The sequence below is a fragment of the Vulpes lagopus genome, chromosome 8 (genome assembly GCF_018345385.1).
Source record: "Vulpes lagopus strain Blue_001 chromosome 8, ASM1834538v1, whole genome shotgun sequence".
In the NCBI taxonomy this organism is placed as follows: domain Eukaryota; kingdom Metazoa; phylum Chordata; class Mammalia; order Carnivora; family Canidae; genus Vulpes; species Vulpes lagopus.
The window spans coordinates 58,569,624-58,591,008 of NC_054831.1; the positions used below are offsets into that span (position 1 = coordinate 58,569,624).

Genomic DNA, 21,385 nt, shown 5'->3' on the forward strand with positions numbered 1-21,385 from the left:
CCCAAAGTATATCTTCTTTTGTTTATATTAAAGCCAATGGTCATAAAATCTTGGACTAAATCCCTAGAATAAACCTATAGCAGCAATTTAAATAATCTGGTTTCAAAGAGGACAGAGTGTGAATAAAAGCTGCATGCTCTCTGGCTGAAAAAGATATCACTGACTCATACATGTTAACTATCTCAGTAGTAATAATTTTTTAAAAGCTTCTGAAAGTTTGGCTCACATTATTTTTGTTTTCCAAGATTAAGCAGAGAACCATTCCCTCTCCTTCCTCTTCTTTCCCTTTTGTAGCTCTGACCCTTTGGATGATACTAGGTATCGTACGCAGGGGCTGCCAGTTTAGTGCTCTGGACTCTGTGCTAGGGTCTTCTGCCGTAAAGACTTCAACTGCTTGACCTAACTCTATAACTCTACCAGACTGCAACCTTCCTTCATTCTCCTCAACTGAAGGTGTATGCTAGCATTCATTCAAAACATTGCTTCCTTTTGGATGTTGTGTCTGGCCTCTTCTTCCTCATGCACAAACGTATCTTTAATTATTTCTTTTCAGGTAAAGTGAGAAAAAGATATGAAGAAAACTCTTTTCAGTCATTTCTGTATACCTCAGCACAAGTATTTTGTCCATTTTTCAAGATAATATATTTTCTTGACAATTTTAGACACCAAGATAAGGCTTAATTTAACATTTATAAATATTTAAGAAAAAAGGAATCAATTTGGAAATTTTATCAACAAGCTATCAAAACAAAGGTTTGTTTTTTGACAGTGAATGTACAATATTATATGGTTTTCCATTACTTCCTCTCTAGGAAGAAAGGTAAAATGAGAAATACAGTATATAAGTAAGTCATTAGAAGTTCAGTAGATTTTTTTCAACACTTAGAGACACGAGTCAGAAAAAGTGCAAACAAACTGTAGAAGCCATTCTCCAATAAATTTGATTGTGGACCACATATTAGATGATAGTAAGTAATTACTGTTTGTTAGATGTAATAATGCCTTTATAGTTGTGTTTCTATTGTTTTTTAAAAAGCATCTTATTGGTCAGAGACACAAACTTAAGTATTGTAAGTAAAATGATTCACACGGGATAGGCTTTAAAATATTCCAGCTTAAAAAAATTATATATGTGTGTTATAGTGGTGGTAAGGTAGATAGATAATAAATATAATAGACCAGAGTATTCTAATACTGCTGTTAATACATAAAATAAACAAAATAGTGGATTTCATTTCTCTATATAAGTGGCACCTGGTGTAATGCACCATACAGACAACAAAAAAAGGTATTTAGGTTATGCACTGCTAAGCACACCTGTGACTTGTGAGAGTGAATCTAGTATTAAAATGTTAGGGGGTGTAAGGGTAATATGTAGGTAGGAGAATGGAAGGAATACACTGGTATTGCAGGATCTCCTGTAATTCAGAGAAAGGTAGAAGGGGAGGTTAGAGAGCTGGAGTATTTGTCTATATTAGAATTAATGTATTATGAAAACAGAAGACAACTTTTGAATGAGAAACTTTCTATGCCAGACTTGAGGCCACCACATATTCTCCTCATCCTTTATTTCTGTGGTGTAAGCATATCACCAGAAACCCTTGATAGAATTAAATCCCCAACATTCAAAATGCTCATATCCAACGTAGTTCCAATCCATAAAAATAAAACATTTTTATGTTGAATGCATTTTTATGCATTCAAGAACAATAATCTAGACATTTTTCATGTAGGACTTAAGTAGGAGTAAAAGTGAATTAAACCATTTGGATAAAAATGCAACTAAAGCTGCATTAGCTGCTTTGATGACTCATGAACATTTATATATATACTATTATGTGTGATACTCCATCCACATAAAAAAGGCATTCTATTTCTTTATTTTTTTTATTTGACAAGCAGCAATATCATGTTTGTCATTTTAATGTAGATACAATTATTAGGTTATCTGTCATATTACAATATTTAAGTTTTTTATTTTATGTCCTTTAAGATACATTAAAAAAAAAAAAAAACAACACACCAACTGCAAACGTGAAGGGGAGAAAAAGCATGGTACCCAACCAAATTTCCACATTTCAGCAATACTTCACTCATTCTTTTAATAAAGTTTTAAGAAATGTCATAATGACATGAGCTTGAAATATCTCTAGGCATTTTCTCGGACGCTCATGACGTGGCACTGGTGATGTTGTAAACAGCAGAAAAACAGGGGCTGCCAAATGACCAAATTATGGAGGTACAGGCCTGCTTTTTCCCACAGGAACACACCAAATGGTGATGGCAATGATCTTCTTACACCCACACTAGAGGAGAACGACATCACGCTACATAACTGTATTCATCTGCTGACGCTTGGCTGCGTTCGATGTACTGTTTGTCTATCAGAACTTCAATACACTTCTTAATCATGCTGATACTAGGATTAAACCTAGCTCTTGACTGGCTAATCACCTGTGTAAGAGAGACACAGATGTCAAACTACTGCCAAGTAGTCAGTTATAAATAATTATTTTTAACCAATAGCTGTGAAGTGCCCCAAATGTATAGAGGTTCCATCAAACAGACCTAATCCACATGGGAAAAATATACTTAGTTATGAAATCATGTTCATTAAAATGAATAAAATCATCCTACATGGATGGATGTGATACATCAAGCAAGTGAACACCATGAACAGTATTAAAATTTTAAGCTCACATGACAGTGCCCAAGGAGAGGAAACAATTAGATCAATGTTGATGACAAAAAAAATTTAATGCAAAATAAGGAAAAAGCCTAATGTTTCTGTTGTGAAGGAATTACAAAGCAGAACACAGATATAGCAAAATCCAATAATATTCATACATAAATTAAAACTGTAAATTAATTCATCTATCTAAATACACAGACACACACTCCAGCTTCTGTTTAACCTTCACACTCCAGTGCCTAGTTGAACTAACACTTTCTCAAAGCTTTCTCCAGGGACACCTGGGTGGCTCAGCGGTTGAGCGTCTGCCTTCGGCTCAAGGCATGATCCCAAGTTCCAGGACTGAGTCCCACATTGGGCTCCCTGCGAGGAGCCTATTTCTCCCTCTGCCTTCTCTCTGTCTCTCATGAATAAATAAAATCTTAAAAAAACAAAAAACAAAAAAACACACCTTTCGCCAACATCCCCTAAGTCAGTACTTTTTTTTTTCTAAGTCAGTATTTTTGTGTACATTCTCATACTACTGTAGCTCTTTTTCAGTGCATTGTTAATGTAATTTTATATTTTTGCTTCCATACTATTTCAATAATGTGTTTCTTCTCTATTAGATGGTGAATTCCAAAAGGGCAGGATCCACATCATGGGTTGCTCTGCATCACATCCCTAATGACTATCAAGGCACTCCATCACATGTAGACACTCAGATATTTATGGAATGAATATTTGAAGTAGTGAATTTCTTTCAATAACTGGACAGAAAGCTCAAAATCCTGGTGAACCTTAGACCTCTAAATCTAAGCCAAAGCAAACCTGAATACTGAAATTCTAAGTACTGTTCTCATTAAGTAATAAAGCATTTCTTTATGCTATTTGGGAATCCTATTATGTATGTACCACTCTGACAAAGAAACATTCCTAACCTATTCATTGATAATATCCATTATTATCCCCAAAAGCCCTCAGGGCTTCCCCTCCTTTTACCTCTTGAATAAGGGCATTATGCCGAAGTACTTTCCGTGCTTTCATGATACGAACTATAGCAGCCTGGAGATACATTTTTCGGTCCTCATCTACAGCACTTCTAGTCTGCTCCATTTCCTGTTTCACAGGGGGAAAAAAAAAAGCAAATCACACAGTAAGTCATTGAACATTTCATAATTCATTTTGTCACTGAGTTTACATAAATTTCCACTTGATACCGAGCTTCAAGTTATATAGCTATCAAATGCCCATTATCATTATCACATAATCATTACCAAAGGAATATCTACAGTGAGTTATTTATAATTTCTTGGGTTAAAGTTGGAAGGTTATTTAAAAAAAATTAACAGTATTATAGAATGTATTTAATGTAGAACACAGCAGTAATTTTCAAGACTTTTGCTTGAGATACTCTCCCTCTGCCCCCCTCAAATAAATAAAATATTTTTTTTAAAAAAAGATAAAATACAATCTACATATTACAAATTATTATTCTTTAGAGAAAAATGGGATCTCAAACATTTTAGGGTTCAATTTTTTTTAGGGTTCAAATTTAACAATTAACTAACATCTGTCTCCCCAAGGGGGTGTAAGTTCCTAGAGAGGGCCTGACATCTTATATAACTTTATATCCTGCCCCATGCCCAAGGATAGGGCAAAGACAATCAAGAAACTTTAAGTGACCTTAATAGGCTATCCCAGAGCAAAGCATTAATCATTACTGGGTTAAAAGAATCAACAGCAGATGTTCACCTTGCAAAATGGCTCATCTGGTAGTCTCAACTCCACTCTGGACCTATTAGATTACAATTTGAGTATCAACAAGACCCCAAGTGGTTCATTTGCACATGAAATTTTGAGAAATACTTCCAACAACTTCTCTGAAAGAATGTTATAAAGCTTTCCCTTATTTTACAAATAAAAAATATGAGATTATATTACTACTTAAGGTAGGAATTTTGGGGGCACTGGGTGACTCAGATGGTGAAACATTTGCCTTCGGCTCAGGTTATAATCTCAGGGTCCTGGGACTGAGCCCCGCATAGGGTTCCCTGCTCTGGGGAGAGTCTGCCTCTCCCCCTGCTTGTGCTCTCTCTGTCTCTTTCTCAAGTTAATAAATAACATCTTTAAAAATAAATAGGAATTTCTGTGAAGAATGCAAAGCAATGCTCTGCATTTTAATATAGTCTAAAAGCAAGTATGACTATACTGCAATACCTTTTCCCTTAGATATCTATTATATTACACATTACTCTTAGATATCTATTATTTTTATAATCTAAAATACTGGCAGAGGTTTGGTTTGCAAGGTTTAGTAAGCTCAAAGAATAAATCATAAAAAAAGGCATCACATTATTAATTTTGATGTGCAAAGTTTTCCATTATCTCAGTTACCACTTGTGAAGTCCAATGTTTAAATATTTCCCAAAGAAATGACATTAAAAATCACTCACCTGTGGTGTGTCTTTCTGCATCGATGTAGTAATTTTAAATTTTGTTCTTTTACTGCTAAAGTTCATATTTAATGAAAATGAAGATTCTGCATCAATGTCTTCCTATAATTGAAAATAATTCATGTATATTTATAAAAATTAAAACAATTAAGAGTTGCTGCAAATAAAATATCATAAAATTAAATGACCAAGCAAGACTAAACTCTCATCATTTTACATTATAAAGATTATTTAAGAGAAAAACAACTGTCTTCTGTAAAATAAAGAAAGAAGCAAATATCAATTCTTTTCTAATTTTATACTTGAATTTTAGTCTGTTTAGATTTAGAAATAAGCTATGGCCCAACTAATATATATAACCATTGGATAAAGAGTCAAATTGTCTTAAACAGAATTTAACACTTTAATTCTTTTTTTTAACACTTTAATTCTTATGAACTCATAATTTTTGTCACCCTATTTTGAAAAAGTGAGCAACCAAATGTCTTTTAAAGTGCTGCAATAAGAAAATACGTATACGTATTATAAATAACCCGACAACAGAAACAAGTAGTGTCCAGTGGCATACACAGCTCTAGTATGGTTCTTATGAAGTTTACCCTCGAATTCATGTTTTACTGTCTGCCAGAAGCATGTGGCTTCTTTTCAAGTGAAAGTTGTTAAGTCAATTTTTATAATCACAACTATCAAGCTTATGAAAGCCACTCTGATCACACATGGTGTTTTCTCCATTAGCAAGATCAAGAAGCACTTGGCAAATGAATTCATTCTCAATAATAAGCTAAGAAGTTCTGCTAAGGAACAGCAGATTCATAGTTAAAATTTAATGTGCAAACAAGCAATCATCTATATTTTGTACATTCCCGGGCAGCAAAAATAATACATTTTAGAAAATACATAATGTCTTAAGTACTTAATTTAGCTTATAAACTTAAACTTTTTAGGTTATAAGCTTAAAAATTCATGCTTAACAATTAATTGACTCAATTAAAATCTTAATATTAAGAATTTAATATTTTGTTAAGATTTTGAAATCAAAAATTAATTTCTCAGTATTAAGAAAAGCTTGATTTGAATTTCAAAATATATGCCATTTAAAACTATTTAATTATAGGCTACAAAATATCATCCACCAGGGGCGCTTGGAGGATATAGTTGGTTAAGCGTCTGACTCTTGGTTTCAGCTCAGGTCATGATCTCAGGGTTATGAGATTGAGTCCCGTGTTGGGCTCCACATTCAGCAGGGAATCTGCTTAGGATTCTCTTCTCCCTCTGCCTCTCCTGCCACCCCCCCAAATAAATAAATCTTTAAAAATATATATCATTAATTAAGTGAACTGATGACAGAAATAGTAGGCTATTAACTTCACCAAAATAAAAATGATGTCTGATTTATAAGAATTTTTTCTTACAGGCACAATTTGAATTAGGAGATTTAACTCACATCTGTTGCTTTTGAATCATTTAAATATCCAGGATATATATATATATATACTATAACAGTAACAAAAACGTGTTACTAGGGAAGAAAAGCTATTAAGAAAAGCAGTATATTCCTCGCTTGCTATTCTTGTGACAGAATATATTTGTACTACAAATATATGGTGGTTATTAGTTGAGTCCTGGACTGAAGGGACAGAAGAGTGAGAGCATTCAGAATTGTCACACAAGCTAAATATACATATAAATAATATCAATAGATAGTCATTTTCTATTAGAACCATGTAATTAAATAATTAAATATCAATTAAACACATGGGAAAAAAGTCAGGAAAATTTAGGATATGCTATTGTTTTAGCCTCAATTAACCAGAATCCAGCCAATTATAAAGGGCACAGAGGCACCAACTTCTCTGTGATTCCACAAGCTCACAGCTCTAAGTAGCCAGCAGTATTGCTAGCTGACTCCAGTGCTTTCCAAAGTACAAAGGGTATTACTGATTATAATCTTACTTTAAAAACTGCAAACATCTCAAGCTATAATGTTTATAATGCTTAAATTCCTCGAAATAGGGATGCCTGGGTGGCTCAGTGGTTGAGCGTTTGCCTTCAGCTCAGGGTTATTATCCCAGGATCTGGGATTGGGTCCCCCATCAGGCTCCCTGTGAGGAGCCTGCTTCTCTATGTCTCCGCCTCTCTGTCTCTCATGAATAAATAAATCAATCTTTAAAAAAAAGAATTCCTTGAAATATTACCCCATACCTTTTCTGAATCATGGTTAATCATTTTCACATCAAGTAATGATTTGATTGTTTTTGTCAGTTCCTTTTCATTCATTTGAGTGCTGTCTTGAAGTTCTTTATAGCTGACAGTTTCACTGTTGTTAAAGGCAAGAAGAACTGCCATTTGGTATGTAGTAACCATGGCTACATATGGTTTGCCCAAATAGTTCATTTTAACTTCACCTACAATTAAAACAAAATTGTGACAATAAACTGATCATTCAAAGAAATATTTCAAAGTTGTTTGAGTAATAATTATTTATTTCAGCTACTTTCTCCTGAAATAATAAGCCAAGGACTTACTAAATTGTTACTAGCAGTGTAATCAGTTTATTTGTTTGGGGGATCGGAGGGAGGGCTATTAGTTTTGAGTATGCAGTATATATCACAATTAAACTATCAGACCTCTACCAGTGTGTAACAATGTCTTTAAGTGTTAATAGGAAAGCTAAGACCTGGACAAGAAAAAAGCAGAAACAGGAGGTGAGGGCAGGAGAAATGGACAAAAGGAGAGAATGACAGCAGGTGACCAGTAATGGCTTTATGTGCTGCCTCTATCTTGGTTCAAGCACTCAGCGAAGTCCACAGGTGTAAAGGAGGTGCTTCTCCAGTGGCTCCATCTAACCCACAGCTTCTGCTAAAATTTAACAATGCTATTTTATCTCATAAACATCATTCTTCCCAGTAACTTTCTAGGGTCATACAAATGGGAGGAGAGACAGAAAGATCCATTATTTTGTGGAAATAGTTGATAGAACAAAAAAGCTCTAGATTCTACGCCAACCTGAAAGCTATAAAGGATACAGCAGGTTTAGGCACACTACGGTTCTGGGACATTCCAGAGGGACAGCACACTAAAAAGTTTGTAACAAACAGTATGACAAACATGTACATGTATGCACGCTGTAACACATAAAATAAAAAGCTAATGCAAGTCAACAAACTGTTTCCTAAAGCATAAAGCTGTAGTTTAGTGACTGTATTTGTCTTTCTCATATACACACCCCCTGCATTATTCAACTGTCAATGGATTATAAACTAAACCACTACAGATCTAGTTTTAGAGCTCTACATTTTAACTTAAGCTGTATGAAACTTCATGAACCTACCCCAGAGGCTACATTCTCCCTGTTAGTAGTAATTAGTAACTCTGATCAAGATTTTGTGCTTCCTTTATTTATATATAATTAAACATTTTTAAAAGATAGTAAGTCAATTCTCCAACTTACTATGACACAGATGACTATTCTAACTTTCATTATGTCTCAACCTATTTCAGAAACAACAGTTATTCAGATAATTATTTGGAAACACCTAAAAAATTCCTTGTCTCTGAATTTTCATGAAAGGTGGTTAATAATATTAATTAGAATAATCAATTCACACAAAATAGTTTAAGTAAAATGTTAATATTAGGAGTATCCTACCAACATTAGTACAGAGAATATTTTAAGGACTTTCATTTCAACATTTAATTTTGGGAAATGTGGTGAAAAGTCAAATATCACATAAATTGTTAGCATTTGTGCAATGACTGTTTAATCATATGTCAGAAACAAGTATGGAACAATGCATCAAGCACCTAGATGATGAAGTAGGACCACCAGGCTACCCATCACTGATGCTGTCAGGGCCCAGAATGAGCCCCCTGCCACACCCAACAGTCTTTTATCACCATCAGAACCCAAGGAGCATTAGGAGACAACACAAGTAAAGGGTCAAAGTATCATTTATTTATTATTAAGTTCATTCTGCAACACTAGAAAAACTAGTTAGTACTCTACTAAAACTTTTTTCCTGTTTTTTTTAATTGTCAGCATTAGGGGTACATGGGCCTCTTGCCTCCTTTTCAGCACCATTCTCTTACAAGTTCACAGTTGAATAGATTGGGAAAACGATAGAGGGCATATGTGGGGCAAGGAAGGACATCTCAAATTTGCACGATTCATTTAATTACTGCCGTGTAAACAGAAAAGGAAAATGACAAAACAGTTCATTTAACCTGCAGAATAGGTTGGCAAACTCGATGAAACTTCAAACTAGAATAAAGCATTCTGATACACACATACTTTAAAAAATACACCAAATATAACTGAAGACATATTTACAACTCATTACAAGGAAATAATGAGTGGGCAGAACTCATAGTTTCATCCAAATTACTCTCCTTTACTGACAGCTCCTTAGTCTCTAAGGGAAAGCTTTTCTTTACAGAAGAAAGTCAGTTATTAAATGCCGAATGAATGATAGAGTATTGCCAATTTGTAACCAGTAACTGAATAACTGATTCAAGTCATGATCATCAGTGGCTGCCAAAGCCTAATAGCAAAGTCGTTCCTGAAAAAGGGTATTCATATGGGACCCAGATATCACCTCTCAGATCACCTGTTCATTAAAAAGGGAAATGAGTTATCTTTACAATGAAGAGATCTGATGGGCACCACCTTAACCAAGTGACCAACTTTAGTGTCTCTAATATGAGACAATCTGACATTACATGCCTTCAGATGTGAAATGCATTACGAAGTATAAAGGACTGCCTAAAAGTATTCTTGCTGACAATATGTAATTTGAATAGAATCAAACTTTTGGACCTTGTTTCAGAAATACTAATTTACAGAAAGTATAGGGACCAGAAAACAAATAAAATTAATCACAAAAATTAAATGATTAATAAAATTAATCACAAGTAAATAATGTGACAAATCCAAAACACATTTTCCAAAAAAGTATGTCAAAAGGGCTAAAGGGGGTTAGAGAGGAAGGGGTGGGGAATGGAAGTGGGAAAACACTGTAACCAAATGCAATTAGTGATCTCCAATTGCATTAGAAACAAGCAATAAAGTCTCTTTGGGTGTAATCAGGAAAATTTACATATGGACTAGACATCAGACAATGTTAAAACCCCTCAAAATTATAACTGTTAAAGGACTTGAAATTAATAATGAAAAGAATTCAGTCAAGGACAGAATCACTACCTTTTAAAGTATGTGCAACAATATGGTGACTTTCTTTTGGCAAATTTGCCAGATTACATTTTGGTAAATAATCAACACTTACAGGACACACTGTTCATTAACTGCTAGTGTGATATAATTCTATGTATTATTTACGTATTATCTATATATTTATATATTAATGAAGGAAATATCTCCCTCAAATTCATTTCTCGACTTCTCTCTCAGCAGCTGGCTCGGGATTCCTACAAAATCTTGATGTGCCATAAATAATACTTATTTATATCCAGACAGTGTAAGTTTCCAGGTTCTGTATTTGTTATTTATCTAGTTGTTCTCTCAGAATAATTCTATCCAATATCCTAGTTATAAACCCAAAGCAGGATGCCTGGGTGGCTCAGTGGTTGAGCGTCTGTCTTTGGCTCAGGGCATGATCCTGGGTCCAGGGATCAAGTCCCACATCAGGTTCCCTGCGAGCAGCCTGCTTTTCTCTCTGCCTGTCTCTGCCTCTCTCTCATGAATCAATCAATTAATCAATCCAAAGGAATTTTCATAGATCTCTCATTCAGTATCTTTGTCGTATCTGATAGCGTAGTTGCTTACTTCTTAAAATTCTTACCTCTGTTGGTCATATACTCTCAATATTCTTCTTTGCCTATCATGGCTAAGTCCTATTCACCCTTGAAAACCAAGTTTAGATGTTATTTACTCAGAAGCCTTCCTTCACCAGTGGCTGTTTGCTACCAGCAATTTATGGGAAACTAATACCCTAGGCTTGCCTCTCTATTATAACATTCAAAACATTTACCATAATTATTTACTTGTCCCACTACATTTCTCAGGGCTGAGGCTCTGTATTTTATCTGTACTCAGAATACAGAGGTACTGGGAACAAAGAATATGATTCTCTGAATTGATAAATGAATTTTAGAAAGATAAAGAAATAGGCTCAGAGAAGTTAAGTAATTTGCTCAAGGTCCCTACATCTTCTAACATCCTCCAAATACCACCTGATACTCCATTTCTAACCATTTGTAAAGACTCTTGGATTACAATACAAAAAATACCTGGAAATGTGGAAATGGACTAGGAAAGAGTAATTTTGATTATATGTGTAAGTATGAATGACAGAGGTTCTCAAGAAACAGAACTCTGAGTGATCAGTCCAGAATCAGAGCCAACGTTTTAAAGGTGCCTTGGAACCTTATGACTAATGTGGTAATTCCAGAACAAGTGTCTTAAAGGTGGTTGGTGTTTGAGAACCTTTTGCTAATGAGTAAATGAATAAATGAGAAACAAAACCAAAATAAAACTTTACCCAATCGTTTCACTAATAGATCACAGGTATTTTTAGTGCTTTCAGTGACTCAAAACAAGAAATGAATTTACAAGGTTAACAACTCTTTTCCAGAAGAATAAACTATTTGGCTTTAAGATATAAAAACACCCCAAACAAAAGAGTTCCAAAAATATGGTTATTATGGACCAGCTTGGGAATTTAGTATAGATCCCTATTTAGGCATTATTGGTAAAACATTCCTGGTCAAACTCTAATGTCAAAAACTATGTATATAGTTTCTTTATTTCTATATACAATTAGTTGCTGAATACCAAAAAGTGAGCCTCTCATTAAAATACTTTAGGATACAGGTTATTACTGAGGCAATGAGAAAAACAGAGTTTTAACTCCACCAAGATAGATATTCAGGGGAAGTAAAAATAAATTAAATTCAAGTACATTAAGATATACTAGAAATTTTTTTAGTTATCTAAAACACTGGTTGAATGGGACCCCTGGATGGCGCAGTTAGTTAAGCTTTGGACTCTTGGTTTTGGCTCAGATAGTGACCTCAGGGTCGTGAGACTGAGATCTGTGTCGGGTTCCTCACTTAGCAATGAGTCTGCTTGAGAGTCTCTTTCCCCTTCCCTCTGTCCCTCGTACTCGTGCATGCGCTCTCTCTTTCTTTCTTGAATGAATGAATGAATGAATGTGTGTGTACACACACACACACACACACACACACACACTGGTTGAACAATGCAGCTTTTTTTTTTTTTTTCTTAAAATGGATTATATGGGCATCTGGGTGGTTCAGAGGTTGAGTGTCTGTCTTTGGCTCAAGTCAGGATCCCGGGGTCCTGGGATCCAGTCCCACACTGGGCTACCTACAAGGAGCCTGCTTCTCCTCTGCCTATGTCTCTGCCTCTGTCTGTGTCTCTTATGAATAAATAAATAATATCTTTAAAAAACCCCATTATATTTACTAAATGATAGAAAGAATTCATAATAGATGTAAAATTAAAGGTCAAATACAAACTGACCACTTATGAAGAATATTGTACCTCACATGATGAGATGAGCAATGGGTGTTATAAGACATGTTGGCAAATTGAATTTAAATTAAAAAAAATTTTTTTTAATTTAAAAAAAAGAAATGAGGAAAAAAATATTGTACCTCTATTTCACAAACTGCTAAAAAAATGTAAATGCCCAACTTATTTAATAAAGATAAACTTGTGTAAGTATGTATTATCATGTATTAATTATGTACTAGTATGTATTCCTAACATACAACATAAATTGGTGAAATAAATGGCACTTATAAGAAACTCAGCTGAAACTTTTCATAACAAAATTTCTCTTATGTGAGTAAACAGAATTTCCTAATATAGGTTAAGGCACCTGACTGATCAAATTTTCTTATGCCAGTTCTAGAGATATATACCCTTCCCTTCTTATACAATGGGAAAGTTGATTCAATGCTTTCAAAGCACAGCTTTAACAAAAGTAGAGAGAATTCTGAGTGTTTGCTTTGCCTAACATCTTCAGGCAACTCAGAGCCAGAGCAACACAGTCTATAATCATTCAAGTATTAATCCTACTGTCAAATAAGTGGACCCCACTGTTCCAGAAAGAAGCAAAGGAACAGATTCTAAATAAACTTTTCTAAAATTAGAACCTACTGGAAATTAATTGTAATTCTGGGAAAAGCATTTACTACTGAAGTTCACTATAGCACAACAAATAAAAATCAAATGGTTAGATCTCTTTATGATGCTATAATGTTTAAAGAAATTTCTGAAGACTTCTGACATATTTAGAGAAACCAGTTTTTTTGGGAGTATCTAACTTGTCAGGTTTCAGTTTCTAGATATAATTTCTAATGTCTAGATAAAGTGGTGTGTTACAGAAATGTAATAAAACATTATAAAATTCAGAAATTTTCTTCATAAGCAGTATTTAAGCAGCATAATTTTATAAAGCACTATTAAAAAAGTGCTGCACTTGAACTTCATTAATAGTTGCTTTAATGATAACCAGGAGGGTAGACAGAGGAAAAGAGGTTAAAAGCCATCATTAGGAAAAAAAGAAACTATTATAAGGCTATAAGAAATCTTTTCCTAAATTAGTTACATACCTTTTTATCAGGTAAATTTCACTACACTAGATATAATTAAATGCATTTTACCTGTACAGAGATAATGTAACCATGTAAGTTTCCTTCCACTGAAATGCTGACTGTAAAATAATTCAAACTGTAAAAAAAGAAAAAAAAATGATTTTCAGCTATTATAACATAACTTATAACAAAGTTTCAATAAAACAATCAGCAATATTTGACCTGCCAGCCAAGAGAATCAGTGAATTCTTTCAGCAGTTCATTCCAAGTCTGCCTAATCCTAGGAAGCTGAAACTTGTTGAGCATGCTTTCCCTCCAATGGTGCAGATCCACCAACCCCCTGGCCTGATAAATAGGAAAGGACTGGCACCTGAAATACTTAAGATTTTCTACCTGGTTCTAATGCAGACAAAGAGAAAGTCAAAATCATGTCATAAAAGGATCCCAGAAGTGGGCTTTGACTAATACCCTCCAAGGGTGTCAATAAAATTCAGTTAAAACTATATAATTCCTAATTTAATTATGAAACATCTATAATAAATTTGCAGACAAAAGCAAAATAAAACATTCTGAAATTGAGAAAACCAAACTTTAAAATGCTCTTTATAAATTATTTAAGTGCAAAACTAGCTCCAGGATGTATATTCCAAGCTCTGAAGGCAATGTTTTGCCTCTATACTTCTAGTTACTAGTACTACTAGTAAAGTTTTATTGATAATGATATAGATATGCCAGCAGAAAACATTCCTTTATCCTTAAATTTAAAATCTGATTATAAAGATTTTCACATCTATAACTAGTAAAGAACAAAAAGACTGAGTATCAAATGGAAACATTATTAATTCATCTGGTATTCAAAGACCAAGGCTATAAAACCTTAATTATATCATTAATTATGTGACCAAAGTTTATTAGTAAAAAAAGATATTTTGCCTACACTTATTTTAAGATAAATAATAGTCAGGATAGGACAGCATCCTTTACATACCATTTGAAGGTATTAATTAGAACTCAAAGGGCCTTAAAAATGAACAATTCATATTCACTTCTAATAGAGAGCTGCATTAATACACATTACTTTATATTTCTCCAGTATTATTCCGATTTGTAGGCCAAGCACAAAAGAAATACAACAATGAAGATTTATTGGTCTAATATGCAAAATAAATTACTTTTTTTTTGTTTTTTAATACATTATTTTAATTAAAGCTTAATTTCCATAGTTTTAAGATCCATGAATAATTTTTTATAAAAATTATGAATGAAATAATTTTTATAAAACAGCTATATTTAAGATTAAGATATAAAATATATATATGATCACTAAGGTGAGATGAGTTAATTTACATGTAAAAATGTACACTGTTAAGTACATATGGATTTCGAGTCCTATGTAACTGAATACTTGGATTTACTAGGAAAAAAAAAAAATCAAAGAACAAACTCCCTCTACTGGTAATTAGAGAAAACCCAAATGGAGAGGACAATATTCTTGGAATCATAATTTTATAGTCAGAAAAGAACCCACTTTTTATCTGTAAATGAGGAAACTGAAACCTGATGAAAGTTATACATTTATAAAAGTTGAAGGGTTAAAAAAACTACTACTGGAAAATAATTATTTCAAGGGGAGAGAACATAAAATTAGAAGGAAACTATTTCTGGCAGCCCCTATTCTTTGCTTCAATGCAATTCAAAAACTCAGACTCTTAAGAAGTTTTAATATTGTTAAAGGTGAGGGATCAGTTTTCCTCCTCTTGCCTGATCACAAATACATCAAAATGCCTTAGCTAGTTATGCCATCTCCTACCTCTAGCTTTCATCTATCCTTTCTGCAAAATCCATAATACCCTGCCCACCTAAACGAATGCTTTCCTTCATATAGTTTTAAGATGGTTGTGCTATTATGCTTTTCTCAAGAAGATTCAAGTTAGACTCCTAGTCTGAAGGTCTCTGTTATGCTTGGTATCTTGAAATCTACCTGGTTGTTTATACTACTCTACTTTGCTATTATCACTACTACTATAAGCTATTACTTCTTCTATATCAGCTACCATTTATTGAGTACTTACTATATGCCAGGCTATATTACATTTCATTTTATTTTCTTATCAACACTCTGAGTAGTCCTATTATCAGTTAAAATATCAGAAGGTTATTTGCCCAAAGTCAAAGATCATAGTAGATGGCAGAATGGGCATATGAAACCAGAAATTACAATTCCAGAGCCTATACTGTTATTTTCTTTGTAATCCTTATTTTGAAAAAAACAAAAAACATTTACTTTTAAGGACTTGAATTTAAAAAAATAAAAAATAAAAAAATAATAAAAAAGGACTCAAATTACCCATTGCAAACATCTCTAGGGAACAGTGTAATGAAATACCATTTTCATTTTAAACTTCATAATGTATGCATAACTCACTGGTTCACAACCTCAAATTGTTGCTCAAATTTGATAATGAAGATTTCTCTAGAAAAAAATGCTACCCAAACTTCCATCCAGTCAAGAAGAAACCTCTTTTGATGAGTTAGTAAATAAAAAAGGGTCAGTTTCAAGAGAAATGAAAACATGTCCACTCAAAAACTTATACATGAATGTTCATAGCAGTATTATTCATATACCAAAAAGGTAGAAACACACCCACATGCCTATCAACTGATAAAAGGACAAATAAAATGTAGTACATCCATACAATGGATTATTTGGCAATAAAAAGGAATTAACTACTGATACACGCTACAACATAAGATGAACTCTGACATTATGCTAAGTGAATGAAGTCAGTCACAAATGATATGACTCTGTGTGAGATGTCCAGATTAGGCAAATCAATAGAGAAAGCAGATTGGCTAGGGCTGGGAAAAGTGGGGGAGAGAGTTATATGCTTACGTAAAAGAGACCCTACAGAGCTCCCTAACCCCTTCTAACAGATGAGGACACGAGAAGTCTGAGACCTAAAGAGGGCCCTCATCTGACTATGCTGGCACCTTGATCTCAGGCTTCTAGCTTCCAGAATTGTGAGAAATAAATCTGTTATTTATAAGCAACACAGTCTATGGTATTTTGTTAGAGCAACCTGAACAAGCTAGGACATATGGTATATTAATTATATTTCAATAAAGTTGTAAAGATATACAGTCTCTTTAAAAGCTTTTTGGTAAGCATTGTAAGGTTTATATTTAGTCACACTTTAAAGCATTTTTTTCTGTATTATTTCACATTCCATATACTTACCTAAATTTCAGCCCAGAAACAAAAATAACTATTACAGGGGATAAACTATTACAGAGAAGGTACAAAAACGGCTCCAAATTCAAATGAAAAATTAGAAAATGACTCCTTTTAAGTACTGGGTTCTAAACTTCTAAAATCAAAGTTTCTGTAATTTATTTATTTATTTATTTATTTATTTATTTATTTTTTTAAAGTTTCTGTAATTTAAAACTGCTTAAGAGCAGATAACAAATTTAATAAAAGAGACACACTTTGACAAAGAAATGAATGACGTCCTTAGCATTTTAGTTTTGTATTTGGAACTACAATAATTTATATTCTTCCTATCAGGCAGACTAACTATAATTTGTGAATATACTTTTATATCACATGAGCCCTTAAAACTTTGGGAAAATATTTAAAGTAATATAACATGAAGACAATTATTGGTCTAACATATTTCCTGCAAACTTACCATCTGTACACTTTTCTCCAATTCCTGGGGAATTGCAAATGTGGATGAAGGAGCCTGAGTAAGAGGCCATGCACCAGCCTAGAAGAAAGTTAAAAGAGATAAATATCTAACTTAAAAGTAAATATTTGTAAAATGATTTAAGCAATTAAAGCACCTTTTTTTTCACCTTCCTTAAAATCAACATTTCTATCATGACACATTTCATCCCAAATCAATATAACAACATAACTTTAGAAGCTACCATCCACTGAATGAAAGAAATGTAATCGGCATCCATTCATTCATTAATCCTTTGCATCAGAGTATTTGAAATGGTTAGCAAATGCCTTCAATGAACACATACTCATACCTGTAGAACATATATTTGAAAACTAATTCCCAAATCTATTACTGTGTCTTGGTTTTTGATAAAATTGTTGAACTTATTGTTGAGATCAGCACTGACACTCATATCTGTATACATCCGATGCAGCTTGCTGGTAAACTCGTAACCACAGGCTTGCTGTGAAAAAAAAAAAAAGTTTTTAAAAATATATGATTTAAAAAGAAAAAATAAAAAACCATATTCATTATTAAGACTGTGTTGCTACTGACAAGTCTCTATGGTCAACGGTCCTATTTATATATTTATACCAAAGGCCTATATTTTTCATAATCCAAAGCAGCTATTCAAAACAAAATACTTCAATAAAACATTTTTATCGATGTAGAATACACAGATTTATGAAAAATAAATTTCCCTTTAAAACAAAAACTTTTGTATAAATCCATGTATCTTATTTCAACACTACAAAATGCTCCATTATGTCTTATTTCAACACTACAAAATGCTTCATTACTGTATGTAAGTTACCTTATAAGATTTACATATAGTATCAAACACACATGAAAGATGACTGGGCATATTTGAGCCAGTAGTCAATTTAAAAAGGAGGGTACTTAGGCATATTTTTAATAGCATCCCCTGAATAATGAAGAAATCTACTTCCTTGAAATTATTCAAAAAAAAAAAAAAAAAAAAAGGAAAGAAATTATTCAAAACTCTGTTCTCACCATGACAGAAAATCTGGATCTAATCTTGGGATGTAAAATGCTTTGTGTTAACATTATTTTTAAAAATCAAGTTATTTATTGATTGATATATGTAAAAAGGATCACATAGTATATTCAATGTTTAGCATGCAGGAATTATCAACTACTAAGTAACCCAGGATAAATATGAATCAGTTACTACTTATCTCACTGGTGTATACACTAAAATGATGTAAAAATGAACTGAAATTCAACTGCACTCCAAAACTTGTACTTAAAAGAATAATTTAGGTGTATTCATTTACAAGTAATACAATTTTTTTTGTAAAGTTAACACTGTTTATATCTTGTGGGTGATTCTAAATCAATACGCAGAGAGAGTCTGTGCTTTCAATATAGTATTTGCACATACCACATGAATATGTATTTTATATTTTAACCAGTTACCTATTGATGAAATATTTATTTCATTACCACATATAATGCTGCTATGAGTATCTTTCTGTGCTAGTGGGATAATTTTAGGACATTATCAGATAAAGGCTTAAATTACCTTTAATTTATTGATCATAGCTTCTTCAGAATCCATAGACATAGATAACCCGTGAATTAAACGTTTTGCCAGCATTCTTGCATAGAACTATATTAAAAAAATTTTTTAAAGATTATTTCCTTTCTGATGATTTGAAGTTCAAAACTAAATCAAAGCTGACTAAAACACAAATAAAACTTCTGTTAACAACTTACCTTTTGAAAAACATCTTTATCATCGATATACTTGAAAACGGTAATGAAGCTCGTGAGTTTGTCCTCTACTTCATTCTCAGTCATCCCCTTCGCTGACTTCTTTAATAAGTTGTCACAGTACTTAGCAAGCTCAAGTAGAAATTGACAGTAAATCTTAGAAAGGGCCTTTCTGTACATATCATGCCTCAAAGGAGGCAAAGTGGCAACAATACAAAATAAGATCAATGGACAGGGTCTTTGCCATACTAAAGTGTATGTTTTAAAAATTATGAACATGCACCAAAAAGCTTAAAATATGTCATAAGGTAAATATTAAAAAAAAAACTAGAAATAAGTAAAACTATCTAATCAACATGTAGAGACCAATAAAGCATTGATTTAAGTAACATAAGTTTCAAAAGAACACCTAGATGAGTTTTGAGAGGCTCTGGTATTTTTGACATTAAGAAAATACTTTTTAAAAATCTTGCAACAACCTTGTAAACAAGTTTCCTTTAACGGCTATCAAAAATTTACCAGCCAATTTCCTTTAGATTTTAGATAAAATAAAATCCCTAGGAGAAGTAATGCAAATTGTTTCAAAGTGCATGTACTTTAAAGAGCAAAGGTTGTAAAATGGAGTTATTTTCCCTGCCAGTTATCCCTTTAAAAAAGGCTTTCGTATATGGCTGTCTGCATTCCTTAAATAAATGCCAAATCATACACAATAGACATCCTTGCTTTTATTTTTAATAATTTAACTTCATCTATTTTTCTGAAAGATACTACAAAACCAAATTAATTTGACACTCTCCTCAGTTTTCTTTTTCTAATACTGATTTTCCATAAATTAATTTTTAAGCAACCATCAAACTTACCAGTTCAGGTGCTTTGCAAACCGACTTGGGTTCTCTGTAATTTACAACTGATGTAAGGGCCTAAGTAAGAAAACAGATCAGTAATTAGACCCCAGTAATAGGGTAAAAGTGCAGCTGATTCAATATAGTATGCTATAATCTGTTTATCCGAAAATTACTACCTCACACAAAACACAGCATTCCTGTTTTCATATTTAATGCAGGATAAATTTCTCACTGCATCCCTCATGAGAATTACATAAAAATTATAAATACTGTTCCCACTGAAAGATATTCTCTGTAATTCATTACTAGTATTTGAACATGGATAAGACTACACTTTTAAAAATCTTACAATGGGGCAGCCATTGTGGCTCAGCGGTTTAGCGCCGCCTTCAGCCCAGGGCATGATCCTGGAGACCTGGGATCAAGTCCCACATTGGGCTCCCTGCATGGAGCCTGCTTCTCCCTCTGTCTGTGTTTCTGCCTCTCTCTCTCTGTCTCTCATGAATAAATAAAATCTTTAAAAAATAAAAATAAATAAAAATAAATAAAATAAAAATCTTCTAATGACCATGTAAACAAATTTTCTTTAAAGTGTACCAAAATCCAAAAGTTTATAAAACCTTTTTATTTTTCTTTCAAATATTATTCAGTATAGTAGCCTAAGTACTATATTTAAAGAAAAAATCAACACTAAAGAATATTAAAACTATACATGCATTTTAAAAAAATATTTTATTTTTTCCATGCCAGGACCCCAGCATCACACCCTGAGCCAAAGACAGAGACACTCAACCACTGAGCCACCCAGGCGTCCCTATACATGCATTTTTAGAAGACATTAGCTTATTAGCCATTTTCCCTATGTAGCATACACATGGGGAATTCAATCCCCATATAATTCAAGCAATCCATTTAACCAGTTATTAATCGAAAAGTTCTCTATTTTGACTTTGTCTAAATTAGAAATCATATACACAATTAGAAGCCCTAATTTTGAAACTGCCTAAAGAATAGTGATTAAAGAGAATTATATATACATATAAAAAAGTTACCTTGTCCAATGCACTCATAAAGTGCTGATCACCATTTAAAACAGTGTTGATAAGTTGAACAAATTTTCCATGTACTTCCAAAACTGACTCCACAAATAGTGTTGGCATCTAAAAGTATGAAATAGAAAGTACAAATCACATTTTAAGAAGTTTAAGGATAAAATTAGGCTTATTAAAGAATTAATTATGCATAACATTTTCCCTAAGCAGATTAAAGTTATACACACACACACACCCTCAAAAATGTTTTTAGATAAGATGGCCTTAAAAATCTAAAAGTTTAAGATTGAAATTAGCTTGTCAATACCAGAAA

General features: G+C 32.9%; 1 protein-coding gene across 4 annotated transcripts in view; it reads right to left on the minus strand.

Annotated features, from left to right (window-relative positions):
- Positions 1-1,867: 1,867 nt before the first annotated feature.
- CUL2 (cullin 2) overlaps positions 1,868-21,385 on the minus strand; it is a 101,806-nt gene continuing 82,288 nt past the window's right edge. For all 4 annotated transcript variants that reach the window (XM_041766509.1, XM_041766508.1, XM_041766510.1 and 1 more), the window contains 11 exons: positions 21,073-21,180; positions 20,036-20,095; positions 19,179-19,307; positions 18,985-19,071; positions 17,749-17,901; positions 17,400-17,477; positions 13,777-13,843; positions 7,330-7,532; positions 5,128-5,229; positions 3,674-3,790; positions 1,868-2,454 (listed from right to left, as the gene is read on the minus strand). In XM_041766509.1, coding sequence (XP_041622443.1) covers positions 2,323-2,454; positions 3,674-3,790; positions 5,128-5,229; positions 7,330-7,532; positions 13,777-13,843; positions 17,400-17,477; positions 17,749-17,901; positions 18,985-19,071; positions 19,179-19,307; positions 20,036-20,095; positions 21,073-21,180 — 1,236 coding nt within the window. In that variant the 3' untranslated portion in view covers positions 1,868-2,322. The remainder of the gene's footprint in view (positions 2,455-3,673; positions 3,791-5,127; positions 5,230-7,329; positions 7,533-13,776; positions 13,844-17,399; positions 17,478-17,748; positions 17,902-18,984; positions 19,072-19,178; positions 19,308-20,035; positions 20,096-21,072; positions 21,181-21,385) is intronic.